This window comes from Epinephelus moara, chromosome 18, assembly GCF_006386435.1.
Source record: "Epinephelus moara isolate mb chromosome 18, YSFRI_EMoa_1.0, whole genome shotgun sequence".
Classification (NCBI taxonomy): Eukaryota; Metazoa; Chordata; class Actinopteri; order Perciformes; family Serranidae; genus Epinephelus; species Epinephelus moara.
This window is the reverse complement of record NC_065523.1, coordinates 1,666,958-1,679,524: the sequence shown is the minus strand read 5'-3', so window position 1 is coordinate 1,679,524 and position 12,567 is coordinate 1,666,958. Positions and strand designations below refer to the sequence as shown.

The 12,567-nt window shown below is 37.3% G+C and overlaps 1 protein-coding gene across 1 annotated transcript; it reads left to right on the top strand.

The window, feature by feature from the left end:
• Positions 1–5,152: 5,152 nt before the first annotated feature.
• On the top strand, positions 5,153–8,953 carry LOC126406109 (uncharacterized). The gene is made up of 5 exons (XM_050070289.1): positions 5,153–5,818; positions 5,937–6,006; positions 6,438–6,612; positions 6,743–6,908; positions 7,093–8,953. Exons 1-4 carry the CDS (start codon positions 5,228–5,230, stop codon positions 6,906–6,908), a joined length of 1,002 nt encoding a protein of 333 aa, XP_049926246.1. The 5' UTR covers positions 5,153–5,227; the 3' UTR covers positions 7,093–8,953.
• Positions 8,954–12,567: the final 3,614 nt, after the last annotated feature.

Genomic DNA, 12,567 nt, shown 5'->3' with positions numbered 1-12,567 from the left:
GAAAATATTCCCCGATCTCACAACAGAAACAGCCAAGAGGAGAGCGCAGTTCAACGATCTCAGAAGTAAACTACATCAGGCAGGAATAAAAAATGGCTTGATCCATCCTGCTACGCTCATCTTAACTTTTGAGGGCGAGAAAAAACTTTTCCAGGATAGCAAAAAAGCGGAGGACTTCTACAATAAAGAAATAAAACCGTCACTTTAAGCCAGTGAATTGTGACAGAATGACTGAAGGAAAATGAAGCGCACCAGTTAAAGGACTAGTGGATTTTGAAACAGTGATTTTTGCATTTTTATTTTATCTTTTGGACACAATGATTTCTGGATTTTGAAACATTTGTAAAGTAAACGTTGGAAGACGCAAGACATGTGGTAAGCAGTTCTATAGAAAAATAAGTTATGCAATATTGTTTTGAACTGAACCACTGAACTATAGTAGAAGATGAATTGATGAATGAATGAAAATGTAAGTTTAAAAGGCAAAACCTCTGACTGAAGAAAAGCCCACCTAATTGCAAATATAATGCCTGTTTTGTTTTACTGAACAATCTATGTTGATTAAATAAAAACTATGCAAAAAACCTACTATAGCCTACAGGTTTTGCATTATATTTTTCCCCTCTTTTCTTTTCTTTTTGCACTATAATTTAAGGAACATGTCAGTGCACAGAAAGTAATTAGATTACAACCAGATTAATTAAGAAAGGTCAACAATGGAGTTTGGCTGACTTACTGAGCATTCCAATCATGACAGCTATTGTGGCAATACAACAAATTATGTGTAAATTTATGTTCATGTGTGTTTGTAAGTGTAACTGTTTTGTGAAATGTCAGTTATGTTGCTCCGAATTTGAGTGCATCAAAAAGAAACTAAAAGTAAAGCAAATTTTATTTGATGTCACATAAATTACCTAAGAAAGGCCTTAGAATGGCCCACATAAATATATGTAGTATCAGAAACAAATTAATTGAAGTGGAAGATATATTACTATCAAACAATATTCACATACTGGCAGTATCAGAAACGCATTTAGATTCTACTTTCGAGGATACATCTTTAACGATACATGGATTTAATATTTTTAGGAGAGATAGGAATGCTAATGGAGGAGGGATAGCTTGTTATGTTCAGTCTCACTTACCTGTCAAAATTAGGGAAGATTTAATGTCACCTGACATTGAAGTTCTTTGGTTGCAGATTTATTTGAAACATCTTAAACCTATTTTGATAGGATGTGGTTATCGACCCCCTAGTGCTAATTGTGGATATTTAGACAAAATCTGTGATATGTTAGATAATGTTTGTACTACTAATTATGAACTATATTTCATGGCTGATATGAACATTGACTGGAATTCTTCTTCTTGTCCAATGAAAAAGAAATTAATGAATACCTGCGCAGCTTCAGGGTTATCACAAGTTGTTAATAAGCCCACAAGAATTTGTTTAAAGATTGATGGCAAACAAGTGGCAACTTGTATAGATCATATTTATTTAAATACTCCTGCAGTTTGTTCTAAATCCATATCACTGCCTGTTGGATGTACAGATCACAATCTCATCGCAATTGTCAGAAAAACAAAAGTTCCAAAAGCAGGTTCAAAGATAGTAAAGAAAAGAATTTTTAAAAATTTCAATCATGATGAATACGTGAGAGATGTTGCCAATGCCAATTGGTCAAATGTGTTCTTACAAGATGATCCAGAAGAAGCATTTCAAATTTTTAACAAAATTTTGACTAAGATTGTAGATAATCATGTACCATTAAAGAAATTTACAGTCAAAACCATTAATTCCCCATGGTTGGATAAAGAAATTAAAGAACATATGATTGAAAGGGACCAGGCAAAATTAATGGCCATATCATCAGGTTTAAAGTCAGATTGGCAAGTTTATTGTAAATTAAGGAATTTTGTTACTAAATTAAACAAGAAGAAGAAGAAACAGTATTATGCAAATATTATTCATGAAATCAAACATGACAGTAAGCGTTTATGGAGTACATTAAATTATTTATTAAAGGGAAACAAGTCCACACCATCTTTTTTAGAGACTGGAGGGGAGTTCTTAACCAAACCCAAAGATATCGCAAATCACTTAAATAATTTCTTTATTGAAAAGATAGATAAGTTAAAAGGTACTGTACAGCATACAAGTATAAATGTATCAGTCAGATTAATAGATCATCTCATGCACAGCAAAGATTGTATCTTTGAATTTAAAAAAGTCAGTGTATCTAAAGTTGAATTAATGTTGATGAACTGCAAGAATAAGCCACCAGGGATTGATGATTTTGATGGAAGGCTGCTTAAGCCTATTACTTCAGTTATTGCTCCACTGGTTACATATATTATTAATCAATGTTTTAACAAAAATAAATGTCCACAAGCATGGAAAATTGCTAAGATAGTCCCTATACCCAAAAATAAAAAGTTGCAGTTTTCTGAATCCAACAGTCGACCGATAAGTTTATTGCCTATTTTGAGCAAGATTATGGAGCGTGTGGTGTATGAACAAATTCAGCTATATTTTTCCATGAACAACTTATTTACTAATTTCCAGCATGCATACAGAGAAAAATATTCGACAACCACTGCTCTGACTCAAATGGTAGATGATTGGTACAAGCAGATTGAACAGAAGAAAATTATTGGAGTTGTTTTACTTGATTTCTCTGCAGCTTTTGATATCCTGGATCATGATTTATTATTGGAAAAATTGAAATATTATGGTTTTTCTTCTGCTGCTTTATTATGGATGAATAGTTACCTCAGTGAAAGAAAACAAATAGTTTATTTTAATGGAAGTCAATCAGATATTAAACATGTGAAACAGGGAGTGCCTCAAGGAAGTTGCCTTGGGCCTCTTCTGTACTCTATTTTTACAAATGACTTTCCTCTTGTATTAGAAAAAGCTCATATGTCAATGTATGCTGATGATTCAACCATTTATTTAGGAGAAACAACAATTGATGATTTAAATATAAATTTAAATCAGGAAATGAAATTGGTGTTGGATTGGATCAATAGTAATAAACTTGTCTTAAATGTGTCTAAAACGACTAGTATGGTGATTGGAACAAACCACTCTTTGCGGTCAAGTCCAAATCTTGATCTTAATATAAACAATGTATTAATTAAACAGGTAAATGAAAGTAAATTGCTGGGAGTCATCATTGATAATAAATTATCATGGGACAAACAAATACAGAGGGTAGTGATGAAAATGGGTAACATTCTGTCTGTGATCAGATGATGCACAAAATATTTAACACAACAAACTATCAAACAAATAATTCAAGCTTTATTTCTTTCCCATTTAGATTATTGTTCTGTGGTTTGGTCCAATACATCATCAGATAATATCAGAAAACTGCAACTGGTTCAGAACAAAGCAGCACGTGTGGCTCTTTCTTGTGGGTTTTGGACAAATGTTACAAAGATGCATGAATGTCTATCTTGGCTTGATGTAAAGAATAGACTACTGTACTTGTTGATGGTTTTCATGAGAAATATTATCACAACAAAGACGCCATTTATGTTTTACAAGAAGCTGTCTTTTAGTTCAGAGACACATAGTTATTCTACGAGACATGCTGCTAGTGGCTGCTTTACTTTGTATGAATCCAATTCGTCTGTGCAGCATACGGTAATGTATAGGGCAATGAAAGAGTGGAATTCACTCCCCAACTACATTACAAAATTGAAAAATGTTGATAATTTCAAAATCAAGCTCAGAGAATACTATTTATCAAGGAACTTTAGTAATTAACGTAATATTTTCTGAAGCGCTTTTCACAAGACAAGATTAATTGTTTTAATTATTATTGTGTGGCAAGGGCATTCTTGTAATGTGACAACATTGGAGACGATGATTCAGTATGGAGCATGTATTGTACGTTTTTTGTTGTTGTTGTGTATTTGTTTATGTGTATTTGTCTTGTTATTGTTTTAGTGATGTTTACTGTATGTATGTTTTGTATTGTCATGGGAAGAATCATGAAGACCCCAGGAAGAATAGCTGCTGCTGTGCAAAAAGCTAATGGGGATCTTAATAAAACAAACAAAACAAACAAACAAACAAACAAGTACACTTTTTTTGAGACATGCTTCAGTCTGTGTTACTGATCGATCTTGGACTTCACTGCCTACAGAATTCTGAAAAAAGATTCATATGTGTCCAAGCAGACAGTTTGTGTGATTACTACCCTCTGCCAGTGTATAACGCTTCAGGCTTGACCGTTGTATCTTTGCATCATTCAATATTCACCTCTTAAATCATTGCAGATATGGATGATGGCAGCCTACAGCATGAAATTAACCTGACATTACCTGAACTGCATGAAGAGACAGCAAGGACACTTACTGAGCACCTAAGAGACATTATCAGTGTCAGAAACAGAGAAGATCTCCTGTTTGTTGAGCCTGACGACATTAAGTCTTTCCTCACGCCAATACAAAGTCGAAGACTCATTCAAGTATTCAGAAAAGGTGAGAATATATTGGTGTCATAAATGGTAGAAGACCTGTCTTGAAAATAGTTGGACGTGAGTTGAGAGGTATTTTAAAATTGTACTTCATATATCAATTCATAGTTCATAAAAGAAAAAAAAAATGAAACTAGCTTTCATTGCCATGGGTATTATTTCTCCAAACACTCTTGATTTTGTTTCTCATATAAACTTCAGAGCTTACACTTATTACTCAATAAATATTCCATCTGTACATAGTTAATGTGGAATTATTCTGTTGTGTGTGTGTGTGTGTGTGTGTGTGTGTGTGTGTGTGTGTGTGTGTGTGTGTGTATTCAGATGACCAAGTGGAGTCAGATTCTTCAAACCACCCAAAGGAACCTGAAACCAACTGCCCAAGCAAGCATCAGGTCAACTCCCTTCCACACAACCAAATGCAAGCAATGCCTCCTGGATCAACAGTTTTTCAGTTCCATGGGAGAAGATGCCGACAAGACTCTCACAGGCCATGGCAAGAGGTGGAATGGCTCCCCCAGAAGACAGGAGAATAATGATTAGGCATGTTGTGGAAGCAATGCGAGTACACTGCCCCAACCCTAACAGAGCTGCTTGTGCGGAGGTAGCCAGAGCTATTGTATCTAAGTATCCCGCTACCTTTGCGGATAAGACTGCAGGCGGTGAGCAGTTAGGCTGCGGTTATTATTCCCTACTTAAACAGCTTAAAACGAGAGTTGAACATGTAAACAGAGACAATGGCAGCAGCAGAATCCGACAGCCAAGGAAAAGGCCTACCAGTGAAGACAATGGTGGTGATGCTGCCATCAAAAGAGAGATCTGAACTTGATAGCTATGGTTGCATCAACTGGCAACCCACAACTCTACCAGAAGGAGAAACGGCAGAAACCTTGGAGACAAAAAGACAGACTATGTCAACTGTCTTCAAATCAGCAGGACCTCAAACTATTGAGACGACAGATGTAAATGAATTTATGTCATTGACTTATACTTACCAGAGGCACATGCTAAATTCTTGGCCTGCCCCCACCTTATGTGAGATTCAAGAGCATTGGCCATTTCTTTTTACTAAAGGCCTCTGCACTCACTTCCACACACTCACAGATATTGAGGTAGACACACGCCTCAGTGAAGCTCTTCTTACGAAGGGAAGGAGAATTTGGAACTTCTTTCAAAGCCAGAGACTTAAGTGGAACAAGGAGACTGAACATCTGCTACGTGAGTGTGACAGCGCAGAGTTGAACCACCACCAGATCGCCACAACAGCCATCCTTCTACTGATGAAGTACTTCCAAGAAAAAGAGGACTCAATCTTCGTCTTGGCTGATGTAATTATCTTTTACATTTTACACATTCACTCTCAACATAAAACACACATCTTAAAGGAGAAATGTTTAAATTATTTAGGGTATCATCATTCATATCACTTCCTTTTGTGTTTTAAAGGCATCTTCCACCAAGATGTCTGTTGAGAGGGAGATGACCTCAGCCACCACATCAAGGGTAATCGTGCTTGGTAAGTAAATATTTTCTATCATATTGTAATATTTTTTTGTAGAAATCTATGTAATTATTGTGGTATTCTATATTTTTACCCACGACAGTTAACCTGACAGGGGGTTGTCTGTTTTAGATTGTACAAAAATAGGATCCACACACAGTTTGCTGCTGTTTCTCTTATTATTTATTATACATGATGACCAACAGGAAAAAACAGCCTAACGTTTCGGCACAGGCCTAAAGGCTGAAACGTTAGGCTGTTTTTTCCTGTCATCTGTCATCATTTTCATCATATAATAAATAATAAGAGAAACAGCAGCAAACTGTGTGTGGATCCTATATTTGAACAGTGTAAGGCCTGCTATCTGTGGACTGATCCAGCACCCGTGTGGAAACAATTATTTGTAAGGGTGAGCACATTGTCCTATTGAACTCTGTCTGTTTTAGGGAATAGTTTGGTGTCTGCAACCTGGTGGATGGTCAGTATGGAGGGCAAGGTATTTTACGAGCCTGAGCAGCTGCATGACTTTGCCAGCGCCCTTGCTGTCTTCTTTGCGTCATACTACGTCTTCAACCTGGAGTATCAGGAGTCAGCGTCCACCACGCTGGAGATGATACAGAGGTAAGTACTTGACACCATAAACCATTTAAGAATGAAAACTAATGCGTGATGAAGATGAAGAAACATATAGGTGATTGCTGTACTGTATGTCTTCATTTTAAAATGAAAGCGCCCTTTTTTCTGTTAAAAGATTCTTTGTGAGGATCAACCCAGACGTGGGTACAAAATGCCCTGCCAAACTCGGTACGAGCTGCAAGACAGGAAGTGTTGTCAAGAGAAAAGTGGCAAGCAGCAGCTCTCAGGTCACCACCTTCCTCCAGCGACTCACTGAATTTGAATGGAGGACTTCCAACTAGGTAAGAATACAGAGATGATAATATCTTTCACATAGCCGATGAATATATACATAACTCTGTCCAACACTTATATATTACTGTACACACATCCATACAACACCATAAATAATCTCAGACAGACAGACGAGAGACAAACAGGTGTATAACCTTAGGAACATGAATATTGATCATGTGTCTCTGACAGGTGGCGATAAAGATCATTGATAAGACTCAGCTGAACCCGACCATCCTGCAGAAGGTGAGAAACTCAACAACTCAGCTGTTCAGATCATTGATTAGTTTGGTTTTCCAGCAGCACTGAGTGACTGTTTTCATATTAACTGCTGTCCAGTAACAGCCAGGAAACACTGGCTTTAAAGACAGAGAAACAAACATGATATTATAGTTCATTAACTGAGTTTCTTACAGAGCAAACGTGTTACACATACTACACACTGTAGTATGTGTAACAATAATGTGGTCTTTGCTGTTTGGCATTTAATTTATGTACATGTTGGTGGATATGTTCTGTTTTGAGAACAAAGTTAAATATTGCAAAAACGTTGTAAAAATGTGGAAAAAAAAGGAACAGTCACATCCTGTGTTACTTATCAATAAAATTCTAGTGAAAATTTACTGGGGACCCCCTGATAATTATTATTATTTTTTTTTTTATGATTTTTTTTTTTTTTTTGACTGACTGACAAACAGATGACAGACAGACAGGTGACTGACAGACAGACAGGGGACTGACAGACAGGTGACAGACAGAATAATTCATTTATTCATTCAATGTTCATGTTGGTGGATATGTTCTGTTTTGAGAACAAAGTTAAATGTTGGAAAATGTTGTAAAAATGTTTTTTTTAAAAGGAAAAGAAAGTTGCTTTTAAGCTTTCAAGTGTTTATTATTAAAAGTGTATGAAACCCATGACAGAAACAGTCATATTCTGTGTAACTTATCAGTGAAATTCTAGGGAAAATTTACTGGGGACCCCGTGATTATTATTATTTTTTATGAATTTCTTTTTTTGACAGACGGACGGACGGACGGACGGACGGACAGACAGACAGGGGACTGACAGACAGACAGACAGGAGACAGACAGGGGACTGACAGGAGACAGACAGGGGACTGACAGACAGACAGGAGACAGACAGACAGACAGACAGGAGACAGACAGGGGACTGACAGACAGACAGACAGGAGACAGACAGGGGACTGACAGACAGACAGAATAATTCATTTATTCATTCAATGTTCATGTTGGTGGATATGTTCTGTTTTGAGAACAAAGTTAAATGTTGTAAAAATGTTTTTTTTTAAAAGGAAAATAAAGTTGCTTTTAAGCTTTCAAGTGTTTATTATTAAAAGTGTATGAAACCCATGACAGAAACAGTCATATTCTGTGTAACTTATCAGTGAAATTCTAGGGAAAATTTACTGGGGACCCCGTGATTATTATTATTATTTTTTATGAATTTCTTTTTTTGACAGACAGACAGACAGACAGACAGGGGACTGATAGACAGGCAGACAGGGGACTGATAGACAGATGACAGACAGACAGACAGGCAGACAGACAGGTGACAGACAGACAGACAGACAGACAGGTGACAGACATGTTGGTGGATATGTTCTGTTTTGAGAATTAAGTTAAATGTTTAAAGGTTGTAAAAATGTAAAAAAGAAAAAAAAAAGTTGCTTTTAAGCTTTCAAATGTTTATAGAAAGTGTATGAAACCCATGACAGAAACAGTCACATCCTGTCATTGTGTTATTTGAAATGAAATGAAATGCATGAAATTCTAGTGAAAATAATTTGCTGGGGACCCCTGAAAATCCTTCAAGGACCCACTCTGTCTTTATTTAGTTTTTTATAGCCTTTTGCTACCTTATTGTTGGCACTTAAATGATGCTCATGTGCTCATATTGGTGCATGTGTACAATTTTACAAAATTTGTCATGTCCTATGGTGTATTCGATTTATTTTGGTTTGTGACATTGTTTTTATGCCATTGAAAATGGATTTAATTGTTAAAAATCCGTTGACAATAAATGCCTGTTTTATTCACTATTCCCCGACTAATTCTTATTTTATTAAATTATATTGTTTATAGTAAAATGTTCTTATATTGAATATGGTAAACCTAAACTTACGGTAATACACCGCAATATTAATGTGTTACGCTGTAAAACACAATTACAGCATAGACAAGTTATACTGTACAACACAATTACAGTATTATACTATAAACCACATTTACAGTAGAACAGTTATACTGTAAAACTTACTCACGGTAAGACTTTCTAACTGTAAACCTCACTTACAGTAAAGCTGTTGTACTGTAAAACATATTTACAGTAAAGTGGTTTTACCGTGAAACATCATAACAGTAAAGGTACTGTAGACCAGTAATTACAGTAACTTACTGGCAACAGTGTTGCCAGTAAGTTACCGCAAAAATACAATAAAATGTCTAACAGTAAACTGTTAAAAAGCGTGACATTAAACTGACTGAAAAAGCAACTGTTAAAAAGCGTGACATTAAACTGACTGAAAAAGCACTTTTGGGAAAAATTGCTCACCTGGAAAAAGAAAGAAAGGTGAAATTAAAAAAGGCATGGGATATCAAAGAAACAATTGTTGGTTTGATGAATGACAAAGGGTTTGCAAAAGAGGTGAAATGTTCATTTGCAAAGTTTAATGCTCTGTGTGATGAAGCAAAAGAAAAACATGACACTTTGATGGGTTTATTACCGAAATATGAGGTGGAAAAACATGAAATGTGGTTCAAGGTAAAAATGCTCAGTGTCACTGACTTTACTGCTGATGTAAACAAATGGTTGGTTCACAATGAAAGTTGCATTCAAGCTGAAAGTGTTGCCATCAACAATGATGAGGTTAATGTGGAGCCTCAGCACACTGAGGTTAATGTGTAGCCTCATGACAGCATTTCAAATGTTCAATTCAATGCTTCCAGCACCAATACCTCCAGCAAAAGCTCTGGTCGAAAAAGCAATGTCTCAAAAAGCAACAAATCTTCAACATCATCTGCACGGCTTCAAGCAGAGGCAGAAAAGGCTGCACTCATGGCACGTGCTTCAGCACTACAAGAAAAACATGCTTTGGAGGAGCAAGCACAGCAACTGAGGGAGCAAACAGAGCAACTGAGGAGGAAAAAGGAGCAACTCGAAATTCAAACTGAACTAGCAGCATCTGCAGCAAAATTAGCAGTGCTAAACACCTCATGCCACAGCAGTGTTTCAAATGCACATTCGGATGGAATGAGTTCCTATTTCAAAAGAGGAACACTCAATCCTCATGCTGAAACATACAACCCACAGCAAAAGGACACATCTCAGCAGAGATACTCATTATCTGCCAACAGCCATGCAACACAGGAAAAATCAATGGAAATGGACAAGAATAAAAATGCACATCATCAAGCAAGCTTCAAGTGGAAAAAATCTGGTCAAGCAGCATCACATCAATCAGATTTAAATCCTGCTGGTCAGCAAGCAACACATGTTCAAGACAATCCTCAAGCATCTGGAGATCTCTACAGTCTGTTACAAAGACAGAATGAAATAACAGCACTGTTGGTAAAGACGCAGAACTCTCATTTTCTGCCACACAGAGAAATACCTGTTTTTGATGGAAATCCAATGCAATATAGGACATTCATCAGAGCCTTTGAACAGTGTGTTGAAGCTAAAACAACCAACAAAGGGGACTGCTTGTATTACCTGGAGCAATTCACTAGAGGGCAGCCTAAAGACCTAGTGCGCAGCTGCCAGCACATGACGCCAGACAGAGGTTATGTTGTGGCCAAAGACCTTCTCCAAGAACACTTTGGTCATGAATTAAAAATCACAGCTGCCTACATGGACAAAATCATTGCATGGCCTGCTGTTAAGGCAGAAGATGTTAAAGGGCTGTAGGCTTACTCACTGTTTCTACATGAGTGTTGCAACGCAATGGAGGATTTGACATATTTGGATGAACTCAATATGCCGGCTAACATGAAGACAGTCATTCAGAAACTTCCTTACAAGCTCTGAGAGAAATGGAGAGTAACTGTATGTGAAATTTCTGAAAGCCAAAGGGGCAGATCTGGCTTTAAGGATATTGTCAAGTTCATCGAGTACCAAGTCAAAATCATTTCCGATCCAATTTTTGGTGACATCCAAGACACTCAAGTGGTAAATAAAGGAGGTATCAAGACAAAGGTACAGAAAAAATCACAGTTCCAACGAAAGAGTTTTGCAGCTGCTGTATTTATGCCTAAGGAACCAGTTATGAATGCAACCAAGAAAAGCATTCATACTCAAACACAAAATGTGTCATCAACAACATCAAGCTTTGTCTCCTGCTTGTATTGTACACGTGGACATGAATTGGATCAATGTCCACAACTGAAAAAGAAGATGCATCATGAAAAGCTGGACTTTCTAAAGGAGAAAGGAGTATGCTTTGTTTGTCTGCGCATAGGACACATGAGCAAGAATTGTAATAAGCGCATATCTTGCAAAGTTTGTTACCAAAGTCATCCCAGTATTCTTCACATTGAGAAGATGGCACAAGGCAAAGATGAAGGTCAGTCAAAGGAACTGTCGGCGAGTGGCACGGCTGTCTCCACTTGTGGTCATACAGGGGCCGGGGGTAGTAACGGCATCCTTTCGATCCTACCTGTCAATGTTAAGTGTACAAAAGGAAACAAGATCATCCAAACTTACGCATTTCTGGATCCAGGAAGTACGGACACTTTCTGCTCCGAAAGTCTAATGGAAAGGCTGAACATCAAAGGAAAAAGGACAAAGATACATCTGCGTACAATGGGTCACAACACCACTGTTCCAAGTTGCATTGTAAAAGGTTTGGAAATATAATTAATTGGCACACAGTTTTTTGAGCTTCCAAGTATGTTCACACCAAAGGAAATGCCAGTGACGACAAATAACATCATCACTGAAAAAGAGTTGTCCAAATGATCATACCTGAGAGACGTGCATATTCCCCGTATCAACGCTAATGTTGATTTGCTCATCGGCACAAACTCCTCAAAGTTAATGGAACCATGGGAGGTGATCAACAGTCGCAGAGAGGGACCATATGCAGTGAGAACTCTACTGGGCTGGGTGATTAATGGACCTCTACATGGGAACAGTGCAAAGCAGTGTGAGAGTGGCTACCCTGCTGTCACTGTTAATAGGATCAGTGTTGACAAGTTGGAAGAGCTGCTGATAAATCAGTACAATCTTGATTTCAACGAGAAATTCTTTGACAAAGAGGAGATGTCAATAGAGGAAAGAAAGTTCATGGAAACAGTGGAAAAATCAGTGCAACTTGTCGATGGTCATTACGAGATGAAACTGCCTTTCAAGACACCACATGTGAAAATGCCAAATAACATTTCTGTTGCCAACCAGCGTGTAAATGCACTGAAGAGGAGACTTCAGAGGGATGAAGTATTTCACAAAGAATACACTGACTTTCTTACCGATGTCACTGACAAAGGACATGCTGAGAAAGTTCCAGAGTGTCAATTGGAATGCTCTGATGGAAAAGTTTGGTATCTCCCACACCATGGAGTGTACCACCCACAGAAAAGAAACCTGCGTGTTGTGTTTGACTGTGGCGCAGAATTCAAAGGAGTGTCACTGAATAATCAGCTTCT

Excerpts from the sequence above, each read along its gene's own strand:
- LOC126406109 (XM_050070289.1), top strand. The coding sequence starts at position 5,228 with ATGGCAGCAGCAGAATCCGACAGCCAAGGAAAAGGCCTACCAGTGAAG. Across the intron at positions 6,007-6,437 it reads ATCAAGGGTAATCGTGCTTG|GGAATAGTTTGGTGTCTGCA; the intron begins GTAAGTAAATAT and ends TGTCTGTTTTAG. Across the intron at positions 6,613-6,742 it reads ACGCTGGAGATGATACAGAG|ATTCTTTGTGAGGATCAACC; the intron begins GTAAGTACTTGA and ends TTCTGTTAAAAG.